We start from the raw sequence: 13,808 nt of genomic DNA, 5'->3' as shown, positions 1-13,808 counted from the left end.
AGTCCTCAAAAGGCTAGGGAGGCATGGAGACAGCAGTAGCGGCAAAGTTTTAACTTTTTAAAAAGTCTGCATATGCAGTTGCATAGTAAAGTGTATAGTTGCTCACTTTTTGATGAGAAACATGTGCCCCTCCAAAAGTAACGTTTAGAACTACAACTCCCAGCATTCTTCACCAATAATACTAGTTAGCGATAATTCAGGGCTACTGATTCTCTACTCCTGTTCTAGAATAACTGCATTAAAGCCAAAAAGACATCAAACTGTTGTGCCTAGAAGCAAAAGGGGAGTTTGATGCAGCAAAGACATGTATTCCATGGGTACATAAAATGTCAAAACCATGTACAAAGATAAACTTGATGTTGCCAGAGCAGAAATGTCAGGATTGAACGTTGTCATTTTGGAACTCAGTGAACTGAAATTGACTGGAATGAGTCACTTCACATAAGAGAGAAGGAACAACCTCCCAAATTATGGAATGTTCTTAATTAGAGTCCAAGACAAGCCAATCATTATTATGATCCACGTTTATGCTCCAGCTCAAAGATGCAGAGAAAGGTCTATGGTTTTCTATATTCCACAGGAAAAAAAAAGACTCCATATTAATTAGAGGAGACTGTAATCTAAAGTTGGAAGTAAAATAACATCTGTAATAATGGGAAAATTTGGTTTTGGTTTAAGTAAGGAGTCAAACTAAAAGAACTCTGCTTGCACATACCTAAATGTAAAGCAAATACTTTCTTCCAGCAATCTCAAAGAAATATTACGTGATTTGCTCTCCCTCTATAAATGGCAGCTCAGTTTGGCTGACTCTGGTCAAGCTATGAATAAAATAATATCCGAAAGAACTCAAGTTTGTTTGAACATCCTCTCAGCCTCCCCATTTGCATGGCTGGTGATTACTGTTGAATTTTAACAGTGAAATATACTTCTTGGCTACAGTCTGACTTTCTCGGTTGCAATTTACCCCACTGTAGTAATATTTGGCCATAAAAGTGATTATAGGAAGACGGAGAAGACCTTTGGTCTGCTAGATCTACAACAAAGGGAATTGCCAGGAAGCTTTCAAATGTTGGAGAAGAACAGAAAGGCTCCATTCCAGCTTGGAAAAAAACACACAAAAAAAGTGTTATTAAAATTCAGTTAAGACATTCCTAAGACATATGTGAGCTTCTGCAAACATTCCCAGTGCCCAGGAACTCTCTTCATGCCTTCTACCTTCTAAGCAATGCTAGTAGAACTGCAGATATTGCTACAAGGGCAAGAGTCATGAAAGAAGCAACCAGCAGAGTCTATGTCAATTTCAACTTTCTCTTTAACCCAAAGGGGAAGGTTATATATTTATAATTACAGAGATAACTTTATAATTTTCTGATGTTAAACATGAAAGAGACAGATTTAATCTTGAGATACTGGATAACTGATAACACCAGTATTCAGGCTTGCCATGCCCTGCTGCCTTTGATACTTCAGCAAGCCCTTTTGTTCAGGATTATCATTGCCAGCATCCTGCCTATTATCCATCTTATGCTAAAGACACTTTCCCTCTTTCCTCTTTCCCTTCATTGCAGGAAAGAGAACAAAGAGAAGTGTTCTTAATTTTGTCTGACGCATTGTGGATTTCCCAAATCCTGAAGTGAGAATTGGGTTTTGAGTGCTTTTAATTTGCTAAATTAATAGAAAATAATTGTGGGACTTCTGGAATACTCACACCTGTTTAGCAGCCTACAGTATTAAGATCCCAACGGACTTAGCAAGGTGGGATGGCCCAGTTCATAACAGACAACTCTACACATGGTCTTCAATACCAAAATCAAATGGATTACTGACTGCTCTACAAGCAGTATTCAGTCAGCAAAACCTAAATTTGAGGCTGACTGTGGTGCAGATCACAAACTCCTTCATGCAAAACTACAACTTAAATGCAGAAAATGAATATAATCATTAGACCAACAAGGTATGACCTCAGGAATATTCCATATGATTATCTTGTGAAGGTGAATATTAGATTTAAGAGATTAAATTTGACAGAGTAGACTCTGGATTGAAATTTGTGACATCAAAAGCAACGCAAACAAAAATATTCTAAATTTTTCCCAGAAGGAAGAAGCCTGTCTCCTGATACACTGAAAATAACTAAGAAAGGTGTAAAGCAAAAGGCAGAACAGATACACAGAAATTTCCCCAACTAACTAAACATCGAGTTTTAGAAAAGAGCAAAAAGAAACAATGAGTTACATATAAATAAACAGTGTATACATTGAGGATAACAAACGAATTTTATTTTGTTAATAACAAAAGAAGAAGGGATTTATTTAAGAAAATTACAATGGCAAGTTTAATGCAAAGATGGAAAACCTGAATGCCAAGTGGAAAAAAAGACAAACACTTATTAGACAAAGATATAAAATTGAGATAGAACTACTCAGAAGAACTGTATGGAAAATATTACAGATTTGCTCATGTTTATGGAGGCTTGATCACTGAACTAGAACCAGACGTTCTGGAAACTAAAGTTAAATTGGCTAGAAAATATTGCTAACAACTAAGTGGCAAGAGCTGATGAAACACCAGCAGAATGGCTTAAAATCTTACCAACTTAATGTGTTACCTGGTAAACAGTAAGGAAAACACAGCAATGGCCAATAAATTGGAAAAGATCGATTTATAGTCCAAAATCAAAAAGGACAGTACTAGAGAATGCTGAAACTACCAAACAATTACACTTATCTCACACGCTAGTAACATAATGCTTAAGATTTTGCAGTCCAGACTTCAACAATACACGGAAAAAGAATTGCCAGATATACAAGTTGGATTCAGAAAAAGTGGGGGTACCCAAGAATCATATTGCTAGCATCCAACAGATAATGGAAAGCTTTTCGCTGTACAGACCCTTAACAGTATTGATCTAGGCTGCCTCACCTGCCCACTGAATTTGTAAGCTGTCTAGGAAGCAATATGGAACAACTAAATGGTACAAAATTGGGCAACAATTATACCAAGGTGGTATACTGTTATCTTTTTTTTCAATCAACATGCATCATTTAACTGATATGCAGAATACATCATGAGAAACGCTGGGAGAAAAAGCAAAAATTGGAATTAAAATTGCTGGAAAAAACATCAACAACCTCAGATATGCTGATGAGACTACTTTGATGCTATAAGAGAGGAAGAGTTAAAGGATATCTTGTTGAAGGTGAAAGAAGCAAGTTCAAAGCTGGTTTTCTGCTCAATATTATGGGCACATGACCCACCTGTTTCACACACTGCACTGGTTACCAGTTGGCTTCTGGGTACAACTCAAAAAGCCGGTTATCACCTTTAAAGCCCTTCGTGGCATAGGGCGGGGCCATCTGAAGGACTGTTTACCTATAGTCATCTCTGCCAGTCTAGTATGGTCTAGCAGGACTGGGGCATGTGCTCCAGGTCCCATCAGTTGAACAATGTCATCTTGCAAGACACAGGAAGTACGCCCACTCTACTGTAGTTCCTGCCTTCTGGAATTATCTGCCCTGAGAGATTTGTGTATCTCCTACCCTTTTGTCATTTAGTAAATTAACAGTTGTTCTCCCAGGCCTTGGGGACAGGGAGATTACGGAGCCCCCTTTTGTTTTGTTTTTGTTCCGGTAGATTTAGGGTTGGTTTGAGGCTGACTCGAGAGAGCTATTCTGGAGTCAGGTGGTCTCAAAATCCAATGAATAAATAAAATAAATAAATAAACCCTAAGGTTATGTTAAAAGCTATGCCAATGCAGTGGAAATGAGGAACAAAATAGGCTTCTATCTTCCTAGGGTCAAAAATTCACAAAGATGATGACTGTGGTCATGAAATAAAGAGAGGTCTTGACACGTCTAGACAAAGAATGAAAAGTGCACACTGACAACTAAGGTACTGATTGTCAAGACCATGGTTTTCCCAGTTGTAACATGGCTTTGAAATCTGACCCTTCAGTAATTCCAAGAAATACTGATGTCATTGAATTGTGATGCAGAAAACACAAATGTTGAGAATATATTGGACTACAAGAAGACAAATCATTCAGTACTAAAACCAGAAGTAAAACCAGACTGCTCACCGAAGCACTAGTAAGCTTGGATATTTGGACACATAATGCAAAGGCCAAAGTCTTTGGATGGAAAAAGCTGCAGCAAAGGAAAAAAGGTTGAAAGAGGACAAGGTAGCTAGATGCTATCACTGGTAACACAAGCAGGAGCTTACAAGAACTCAGCCAAACAGTTACTGACAGACAGTCCTGGTGAAATGACAGTCCATTGGGTCATGCAGAGTTGGGAGCAAGTGAACAACTGAACTTTATAAAAATATCCAGGATAGTCATTATCCCAAAAAATTGGCAATTACACTTCCAGCCTTGTCTGTTAATCTATGGTTTTGTTATTTGGGCTTCCTATCAATCTACTTTCAGACTTGAACAAGGTGAGGCACATTTTTTTTTTCACAATGCATGGCTAAACAGGATATTGTAGGAAGCAGCAGACAGAGAATTTTACCAGTTCTGTCTCCGGCTTCCCACATTATCCTGTTTATTGATTGATTGATTGTTTATTATTGTACAGATTGAGTATTTGAGATGATTAGCAGTACCATTATTATTGTAGGAGAAAGTCCTGTAGGGTCAGCTCATGTCAACAGCATGACATTAATGAAGACAAATGGAGCCACTGCATTTATGTCATCTCAAAAGAGTGAGCTAAAGCCAAACCCAGAACAGAGGAATTGTCTACTTTGGGCCATCAGGAATAATACTGTTGTCATATCAGATTATTCTTCAAAGCAATTTTGAACCTGCCAGTCTGAGCATAATCAAATTCTCCTCTAACAGGGTAAAAGCAATCTTATGGCTCAAGGAGTCACATTTTGGTTAAAGGAAAAGCAATTTTTACTAGTCGCTTTTAGAGTATAAATCTGCATACCCACCGGAGATTTAAAATTTATTTCTCAGTCATGTCCTTTCTATGGGAATTATAGTTCTGATGATTACCTAGCAACCCTTAATTTAATTGCAAGTATTTTGGAAAGTTGTGATAAATTAACAGATTTACATATGGCATGCCTTCAGGATATTGTGCAATTATCACAGTCCAGGTCACTCATTTGGAACAGATGTTGTCACTTAGATTACAGCATGGTACAGTAAAAAATAAGAACTTTATATGTATCAGTTTACAAGTTTTAGACAAATGTTCAACTTACCACATGATAACTATACATAGGTGGTATAAAGATGGACAAGTTTCTACAATACGATTTACTTAACTTTCTTTATCATTTGGGGCACGTCGTCTAAAACAATCACTCACCTCTTCTAGCTATAACCCAAACGCAAATCTTCACTTACTTTTGTTTGATCATCAGCTTTGAAGACGTAGCAGATATTTTGCTGATGTTGTGCTCCATCTTTTATCAGGCAGGCAAAATAGCTTGGATCATGACTGTTGTGAATCAGTTTGTGGACATGCTGTGGCCTACATTCAAACAGGCTAGAACAAATCAGAGGATCCCACTGCTGGTTTTTTCCTGAGTCCACTTCACAGCGTATCCTGGCCGGTGAGACATAAATCCGAATTTGCCTGGTGCCAGGCTCTTCCTTCAAAGCCTGAGTGCTGAGCTGTCGGACGTGTGCCACGATCCAAGGAAGCATTGGCATGGTGGTTAAAGAGTGCACAGGCAAGGACCCTATCAGGTGAAGACTGAAGTCAACTGAACCGTCACTGAACGCTTCAGGATTTTTAACTCTGAATGACAAAGGTTCCATTTTTAAGTCATAAAAAAGGAGTACACCAACCCAATAAATTAGGAAGTCTTGAAATTCTAAAATGAAAACAAAAAGTATGTCGTTAACATGCTGATTTAATAACTTCTATCTGTTCCAAGAATCATGCCAATGATTAAACTAAACTTCCATATTTCAAGCTTTTCTTTTGTTTATACAACGGCATTTATGTAATAAACGTAAGTTATTACTGATGAAGAAAAATACTGCTTTTGAAATACCTGAAAGAAATTATGCCATTCTATCTTTTTATAAATACGTTGCAAATATTAAAACAAATACTCAGTTTCAATATGTTATCGATTAACTGACTAAACTTCATAGTCAGAAATGTAACATTTCTGGAAATGTTGAAGCTACATAAAAATGCATTTTTCTATTTCAACACACACACACACACAAATTCTGGGGAGAATTAAAATATATGCTGTATTTATCTTTAAAACACTCTTTACTTATATAAGTTCACTGTGCTATTTTAAGACCGTACAATGCAATGTATATAACATTTGATTCACTCCTACAAATATAATGTTTCTTAATTTCTAAAACTATAATTTAGTCAGACACTAAGTACATTTATTGAATTTACTTTCTTTTTTTTTTTTTAACTAGAGGACCCAGAAGCTGCAGAACTCTTAAGCACCTCCTAATTTTATCAGTTTCACAAGCTAAAAACAAAGATGAAGACAGAGACAATGATCAACATGATAGCCTAGCCCCAGACAGAACCAACAACCTCTAAATAAAAAGTTAGCAATTGCCAAGCCAACATAAATTAAACCAGTAAAGCACTGTTTGTTCTCTGTATTAAGGAGCCATGATGCTTTGATACTCTTAAATAAAAGTTGTATTAAAAGTTAGTAGAAAGTATGTTTGAGAATAACAGAAGAGGACAACCAGCATAACAGAAGAGGACAACTAGCAGCAAGGCGGATAGACTCAGTTACAGTGGCAATGAGTGCACCATTGGAAGACCTGAAAGACCAGGTTAGGGATAGATCATCATGGAGCAAATCTATCTATGAGGTTGCTAGGAGTTAAAAACAACTTGATGGCACATAATCAGTTAATCAATGTTTGAGCTACACTCTGGATTCCAGGTTGAAGAGGTGTTTCAGAATATCTTAGAGAACCTCAACCAAGTATCTGCCTGTAACCCCATAACACCAGTCACCTTTCTCAGGACCATATGACTGCCCCCCCCCCACTGCAAACCCAGGAAAAGACCCCTTTGGCCGAAAGAACTGCTAACAGGTGCTACTTGTGCTTCCACGTGTGCTCTGAAATTTTTCTTTCGAATCTGAACCATTTCTCAGCCCAACAGAAGACACTGAGAGGGGAATAAAATGGTTGCAGTAGACAAGTACTTTATCTTATTAGATTTTTTATTCTAACTGAAGATATTGGACCTTTTTAAATTCTTTCCCATTTTTTTCAATTTCTCAGGAAAATTTTTTTTTTTCTAGGTTTTGGTTGAGCTTCCATTTCTCCATACAGAATACTAATATTTAAAATTGATTTGACCAAATTATAGCTCTAGCATTCAAACTGCCATTTTGCTTGATTTCAGTGTTTCAAAATGCTAAAATTTCAGTAGGGATAACTGGATTGACAGGAATATTTCACTCTTGGAAGAAACCCATGATAATTGTTGGAACATACTAAAACTGGAGAATGTTAAAGTGTCATAAGATTTGCTATATCCTATTCAGGATGGACGGACGGACAGGCAGACATGATTTGCCACTGCCTTCTTTTGGTATGTTTTTCAACTTTCCAGTCTAGTTTATAATCATGGGTGTAGCTGATAATCTCTCATCTAAATAACAATCAGATCCAACCCTATAAATCAACCAATGTTGGAAAAACAGCCTGAAAAAAGACAATAGGAAACCACTTCAATATTTTGCCAAGAAAAGTACATGGATTTGTTCCTGTAAGTCAAGCTTGATTTGAAGGTGACATTTATACAAAAATTACAGATAGAAAGGATGATCAAGAAGCCAACCAGAGATAATGTACAGGAGTGCTAAAGAGATTAAGATACAGTAGTTGAAGATAAAGGGAATAGCTTGAAGAATTACAAGAAAAATCTGTTCCATTCATTGAACCCCAACAATAGCAGGTCTAAAAGTTAAATAAAGGAAAGGAAAGTAGATTAATTCAGGAGAATAAAGGACAAAGAATGTCAGAGATGTTAAAGGGCTGAGATGGAAATTAAAGCACTCATCCCTTGAACCTGAAGTTGAGGAGACAGTAGAAGAGAGCCAAAGCAGAGACTTACCACCAGCACCATTGATCTCACCACAATATATCCATACCCAGTGAGGGCCCTCCTAACTGCAATGAGCTCATCAATGCACTAGGCCATTTGCAGTGCTCTGGGGAAAAGGATGCTAAAACCTGCAGCGCCTGCTGAGATAAATGGCGTGATCACATCAGTAGGAAGAAAGGACTGTAACGGAGACCCGAATGAGCTGAAAAGAGATGACTGCAAGAAGAGCCACACAAGCCATCCTCTGTTTCATAAAAGACATCACTGAATGTAGAAAACGGTGTTAGTTACAGATGCATTAAAAAAAAAAAAGTAAAATGTTTGTGATATTGAACAATAGACCTGCAATATAACAGAGATTATGTAAGACAAAGAGGGAATAGCCAACATATCCATTGTTGATAGACAATCACTTTTTTTTTTTTTTTTTGGTGATAGAAGAGTGTGGAATGGGAAACCAGGTGAGAGAAGGGTGAGCGCTATAAGACATTTATACAGGGCTGCCTCTAGTTTGGGGAAGATGGTTTCAGCAAACCTAGGTTCTTGTCTACGTCTATCTTCACGTCACTACCACCGCTGCCCGTAATAATGTCCTCTTCCTCTGAGTCCAATCCATAATTCTTACCAGAGAGGACAAAGCAAGTTGAGCTTATTTTCTTCTGCTTTTGTCACTGTTTATGCACTTGACAAGATTAGGAAAAAATGTCACGTTGCCAAGAAAGAAGAAAATGAGGGAGATGTGGATTCCGCAGGGCCTCTTCCGTTGACAGACTGTCAAACTCAAGAATTAGTTTCAACTTAAATATGAGCAAAATACAAAGGAGGAGGAGGAGAAGGAGAAGGAGAAGGAGAAGGAGAAGGAGAAGGAGAAGGAGAAGGAGAAGGAGAAGGAGAAGGAGAAGGAGAAGGAGAAGGAGAAGGAGAAGGAGAAGGAGAAGGAGGAGGAGGAGGAGAGAGAGAGAGCAATAACAAACTGAAATGAAGTATCTTGGGAAAAAAGGAGCAAAGAAAGTAGAAAACGATCAAAAGCTCTAAGGAACCCTAACTCATCAAAAATGAAGAATACAAGAGAAATACGAGGCCAAACTAAACAGAATATTAAATTGGAGTTTTTTTCACAGTGCACTTTCAAGTTCTAATTTTGATCTCAGGGCTAGCCTTAAAATAATTAAAAGGCTTCATTTTAAAATAAAAGCTGTAATCAAAATATACATCATTCCCCTTCAGTCCTCTTTTTCGCTGCATTCACACATCATTCTAAATCAGGATAGTTGGTGATGCTTTTGCCCCTTGCTGACCATTAGACTCTGTATGTTACCTGACCTCTAAAAAGTTACAATTTTGTTTAGAAAATCTGAGAAGATAATGCTAAATCACCTTTCCTTTCTTGTTGCCAGGGAAAAAAATACAGATGTATCCATGAGGTCACCAAAATTAAGCTGAGCTCAAAGGTTACTCTTCTTTTTACTTGCCTGCTTTCTCCATAATATGCAAGTATGCAGACTCTTAAAACTAGACTGAAACAGAGCACATGTTTCAGCAGCTGCTTATAAGAGAAAAATCCCTGATCTCTCTTTAAATATCATTTAAAAGGAACTTGCCATGTTCCTGATGCGCTGATTTCAAAAAGGATGTCCAAACCCCAAAATACATTTTTGTCTAAAACCATCTGAATTTTGCTTCCTTGCCAGTGGGAAATAAACATTCTTGTTACAACGGTGAAATATAAACTGACCTTTGATACTCAAGAATGCTGTATTTTAAAAGATGTGAATGCCTTTGCCTCCTTCCTACATGGCTTGGTGAACGGAGCTCCAGCATGCAGACTGCATAATAAAGGTAGAGAGGTTTCAATCATCTTCAGTAACAGGAGATGACAGCTAGAAGAAAATCTACATCCATGGGATTTCCTTATTCACAAACTTGCGTGTCACTCTGTTAGCCTGTGATAGTCCTTGGGGATATATGGTTGAAGATTACCTTGGACTTCTTAGATTTACATTCCCCCTTTCTTCCAAGAACTTAGGAGAGTCCAGGTAGTCCTCCCTTGATTCCCACCCCCCTTTTACAACATCCCTGCCAGGTAAATCAGGATGAGAGAGAGCCGGCTGGCCCAAAGTCACCAGTGATGGGAGGTGCCAGGTTAACATCTTAAACCCAACCAGTATGGTTAGAAAAACCTAATACTACAGCACCTATCAGTCAAGGAAGTGGCATTTCATCAGTACTTCTCATAATTCTAGGAATGTACGCTGTTTTTAAATGTACGTTTCTTTGCCTCAGCTATAGAAATATTTCTGGAAGCTGGTGATAAATCAACTAAGAGCATAAAATAAGTAACCCAAACCCCCAAACCCCCTCACCCTTATGATTTGTTTTTCAAACTTAGGATTTTATGGGATTCAAAAGGATGAAATAGTTTTCTCTGTCTTGCACCAGAAAGACATTTTTCTAAAAAGATAATATGGTTGAAATAGGATACAGACCCTAAATGCAAAGGATGCTAATTTCATGCAAACAGATGCAAATTAGTCCCAGTGCTTATGTATACGAAGCACACACAACTTGATCCTTGGGGGTCATATAAACTACCACCATAAATTTAGTGATTTCAGAATCATGGGTTGATAACCTTAAAAAATTTTTTTTTTTAATGAACTCAGGTCACTCCTTGGGCTAGTCACCCTTTCTCAGCCCTAGGAAGATGCAGAACCACTTCTGAAAAAAATCTTGCCAAGAAAACTGCAGGAGTCAACACTGACTTGAAGGTACCCCCCCCCCAAAAAACCAGTTCTAGTATTTATTAGTTTTTTTATGCCACTCTACTCCAAAATAGCTCTAAACTGCATCCAAATATCCAAACAATACCAAACAATATACCGTACATTATAACAGCACTAGCCAACGAGGGCAGGTCCCAAAAAGATCTAAGTCCCCCAAATGCTCTCTAAATTTCTACTATTCTGAACAGGTCCCTTTCATAGCTAACGTTACACTCAGTTATTCATATTCACTGTACTGCTTTTTCCAGTCATTCTCATTACAATCCCTTTGACTGAAGCAGCCAAGATTCCCTGCTCAACACATTTGCAAACTCTAAAGGAAAGTCATGCAAACGGGAGGACTAGCTTCCAAATGACTTTGTGCTGAGGTTGGAGGAACACACAACTATCCTGTTGGTGTTTATAGAAAACAACCACAAAGGATCATGTTCCAAGCTGACACATTTTTAGGAACAATGTAAGGGGGTGGGGGGAGCTGTTCTGTTTTCAAGGCAATTGGCACCCTTGATGATCCTTGATTGGAAACTACTAAACCGACCAGAAACAGTAGACATGGAATTGACAATGGTTACAACTTCCTGTCGCTTCAAAGAGAGCAGGGGAAAGTGTCCCCGTTTCTTATCTTCTGCCATTGGAAAGCAGTCATTTGAATTCTTTCGATCACGCTGGAATTCCAGCAGAGCAATCCAGGCCCAGGCTTCAGGTTACCCCGAGCACTACAGTGCTGGATGCCAGAGTGATCCTTTTCTCACCCGATCCCCAAGCAGAACAGAACATCACGCACACACGCCTACCCAAGATTTGGACGTGGGGGGGGCTTACAAGCCAAGCCGTCCCCCTTCAGTCAGTAATTGCAATCAGCCCAGCGAGCTTTTCATTCGTTCCGTTGTGATAAACACGTGAAACCTCGAAAACATAAAAGCAGCAAAGAAAAAGCCTAACTCGAGTCTCCTTCAAGGGTGACGCTTGCACCGAGCATGTTATGGGAATCGCTACACACGCAACGTTCATTGACCTAAGCGGAGCAGCCGAGCCTGGGCAACAGAGGGACCGAAGCGCCTCCAGAAGGTCACGGCACCTCTTTGAATCACGTCTGGGCAGGATTTCGGTGGAAGCCAAGCGGGGGTCAGTCGCCAACCGCCCAGGCTCACTGATTGCCCAGTTAATCACTGATGCTTTGCACAAAGCAACGAGCACAAAAATTAAACCGCACAGCCGTGCATTCCTCTGTGGATCGCAACTGCGATGCAGTATTCCGTGCTCGGCCCCCGCGCCACGAGACCGCCAGGAACTGCGCTGGGGCGACTCTTTAGGATAGCGCCCCTTAAGCGCCGCTGGAAACGCTTAACGGCAGCTCCCTGCCTCTTCGCGCATTCCTTCCACTGCAGTTCTGTCTCCTTCTCCTACTCCTTCTCCTTCTCCTCGCTTCGCCATTCCCTTCCTCGCCGCTTCCCGCTGAGATCGCAGGCCCCCCGCGCTGGCAGCCGGCAAGCTGGACGCCACCCGCGGCTTGCGGGGAGCGGGGCGGGTTCTGCACCGGCGCCCCTCCGCTGCGGGCCACGCGGGCTCCCTCCTCACCCACCTCGCCCGCCCGCGTGGAGCCGCGCTGCCTCCTCGCCTGCAGCGCCCGGCGGACTGTCGGAGAGGTCCCGGCGGGGGACGCGCAGCCCGACTCTCCGCCCTCCCCGGCGAGCCGGCGCTGCGCACGCCGCGGCGGAGAGGAAGTTCGCCTGGGCGGCGGCGAGGCACCCCTGCGCTCGCCTCGCCCACCCCGGCCGGCGGGGAGCTCGCCGGAGGCAAAGCGCGCGGGGCCGGCGCGCTCCCCCGGGACGCCGCGCCCCTCGCCCGCCCAGCCTCCCACCCGGGCGCGCGGCGTCGCCGGAGGGGGTCCCGCCGCCTCACCTGCTCTCGCTGTCGGCGCCGCCCCCGCCCGGGGGAGGAGCCCGGGGGCGGCCGCGCCGGCGGGGCATGACGCGCCCCTGCTGGGCGGGGGGCGAGGATAGACGGGTCCGCGGGGAGCGCCCGGGCGGACAGGCTGCTGCGCCGCGCCGCGCCGCGCGTCTTGAGCCACTCGCTTGCTACAGCACGCGACGCCCGGAGCCGCGACGCGCCCGGCCTTTCCGGGCGCTGCTCCCCCGACCCGAGGCCGGACGACGCCCCGGACCCCGCAACCGGGCCGAGGGTCGGAAGGCCGGCGCTTCCTTTTTCAAGGCGCCGTTTTCCCGCCGTAGAGCCCGATTGGGAGGCGGACGGCCCGAGGTCCCGCCTCTCCCCCGTCCGGACGAGCTCGACGCTGGCGGCTGCGCCTGGCCCTGCTGGGTCGCTCTCGCTTCAGCCGGCGGGCCGACCTTGGCTGACCTCTGAGGCTGAGCGGCGGGTGGGGGACCGGCAGGAGAGCCCCGGGTCTCAAGCTGAAGCTGGACGGCGGCCTTGCGACCGCTTGCAGGGTGGACGTGCTGCAGGGACGCGCGGTCGAGGGGAGAGCATCGTTCGTCTGCCGGTGGCAGACCCTAACCCTGCTCTGAACGGAGCCCGGGCTTCCCTCCTGGAAGGAACCCCGTCCAATCCTAAAGGTGCTGATTGAAAAATAAGTTCAGGAGAAGGCAACATCTTCCAACTGAGCTCAACTCCTGGGAACTTTTAGGCCGTGCCCACACAGCTTTCTCTGCCAGCCTGAGGAAGTGCTTCGCCATGTGCTCCAGGAGATGCCTCTCTCTTTTTTTTAAATGTCTCAGCCTGTGACTTCCTGGAGGCCTCTACCGAAGGACTAACCAGGCCCAGCTCTGCACAGCTTTTTGAGATTTTTGAGACCGAGCTGGACAATTTCATCATAACAAAACAGTGTGGACTTTAATGGAAACTTCCTGGTGGCTCAGAACTTCTGATCAACAAGTTTTACTACCCCAAGTAAAAGTGATCAGAACTGACAAATACTGAGAAAGTAGCAAATAAT

At 42.4% G+C, this 13,808-nt stretch overlaps 1 protein-coding gene across 10 annotated transcripts in view; it reads right to left on the bottom strand.

Moving 5' to 3' along the window:
* TBC1D1 (TBC1 domain family member 1) overlaps positions 1 to 13,017 on the bottom strand; it is an 86,548-nt gene extending 73,531 nt beyond the window's left edge. For 5 of the 10 annotated variants that reach the window (XM_088131184.1, XM_088131187.1, XM_088131185.1 and 2 more), the window contains exons 1-3: positions 12,438 to 12,707; positions 9,808 to 9,898; positions 5,360 to 5,832 (exon numbers count right to left, since the gene is read on the bottom strand). In XM_088131184.1, coding sequence (XP_087987310.1) covers positions 5,360 to 5,776 — 417 coding nt within the window. In that variant the 5' untranslated portion in view covers positions 5,777 to 5,832; positions 9,808 to 9,898; positions 12,438 to 12,707. Of the gene's footprint in view, positions 1 to 5,359; positions 5,833 to 9,807; positions 9,899 to 11,649; positions 12,406 to 12,437; positions 12,709 to 12,757 lie in introns of those variants that run through there. The other 5 variants (XM_088131181.1, XM_088131179.1, XM_088131180.1 and 2 more) reach the window with 5 other exon arrangements.
* Positions 13,018 to 13,808: the final 791 nt, after the last annotated feature.

Source organism: Python bivittatus, unplaced genomic scaffold, assembly GCF_059951505.1.
Source record: "Python bivittatus isolate LINGU-HERP-01145 unplaced genomic scaffold, Pbiv_v1 ctg000970_np1212, whole genome shotgun sequence".
Classification (NCBI taxonomy): Eukaryota; Metazoa; Chordata; class Lepidosauria; order Squamata; family Pythonidae; genus Python; species Python bivittatus.
Note: the sequence above shows the minus strand (reverse complement) of the source record. Positions and strands in the feature narration are given on the sequence as shown.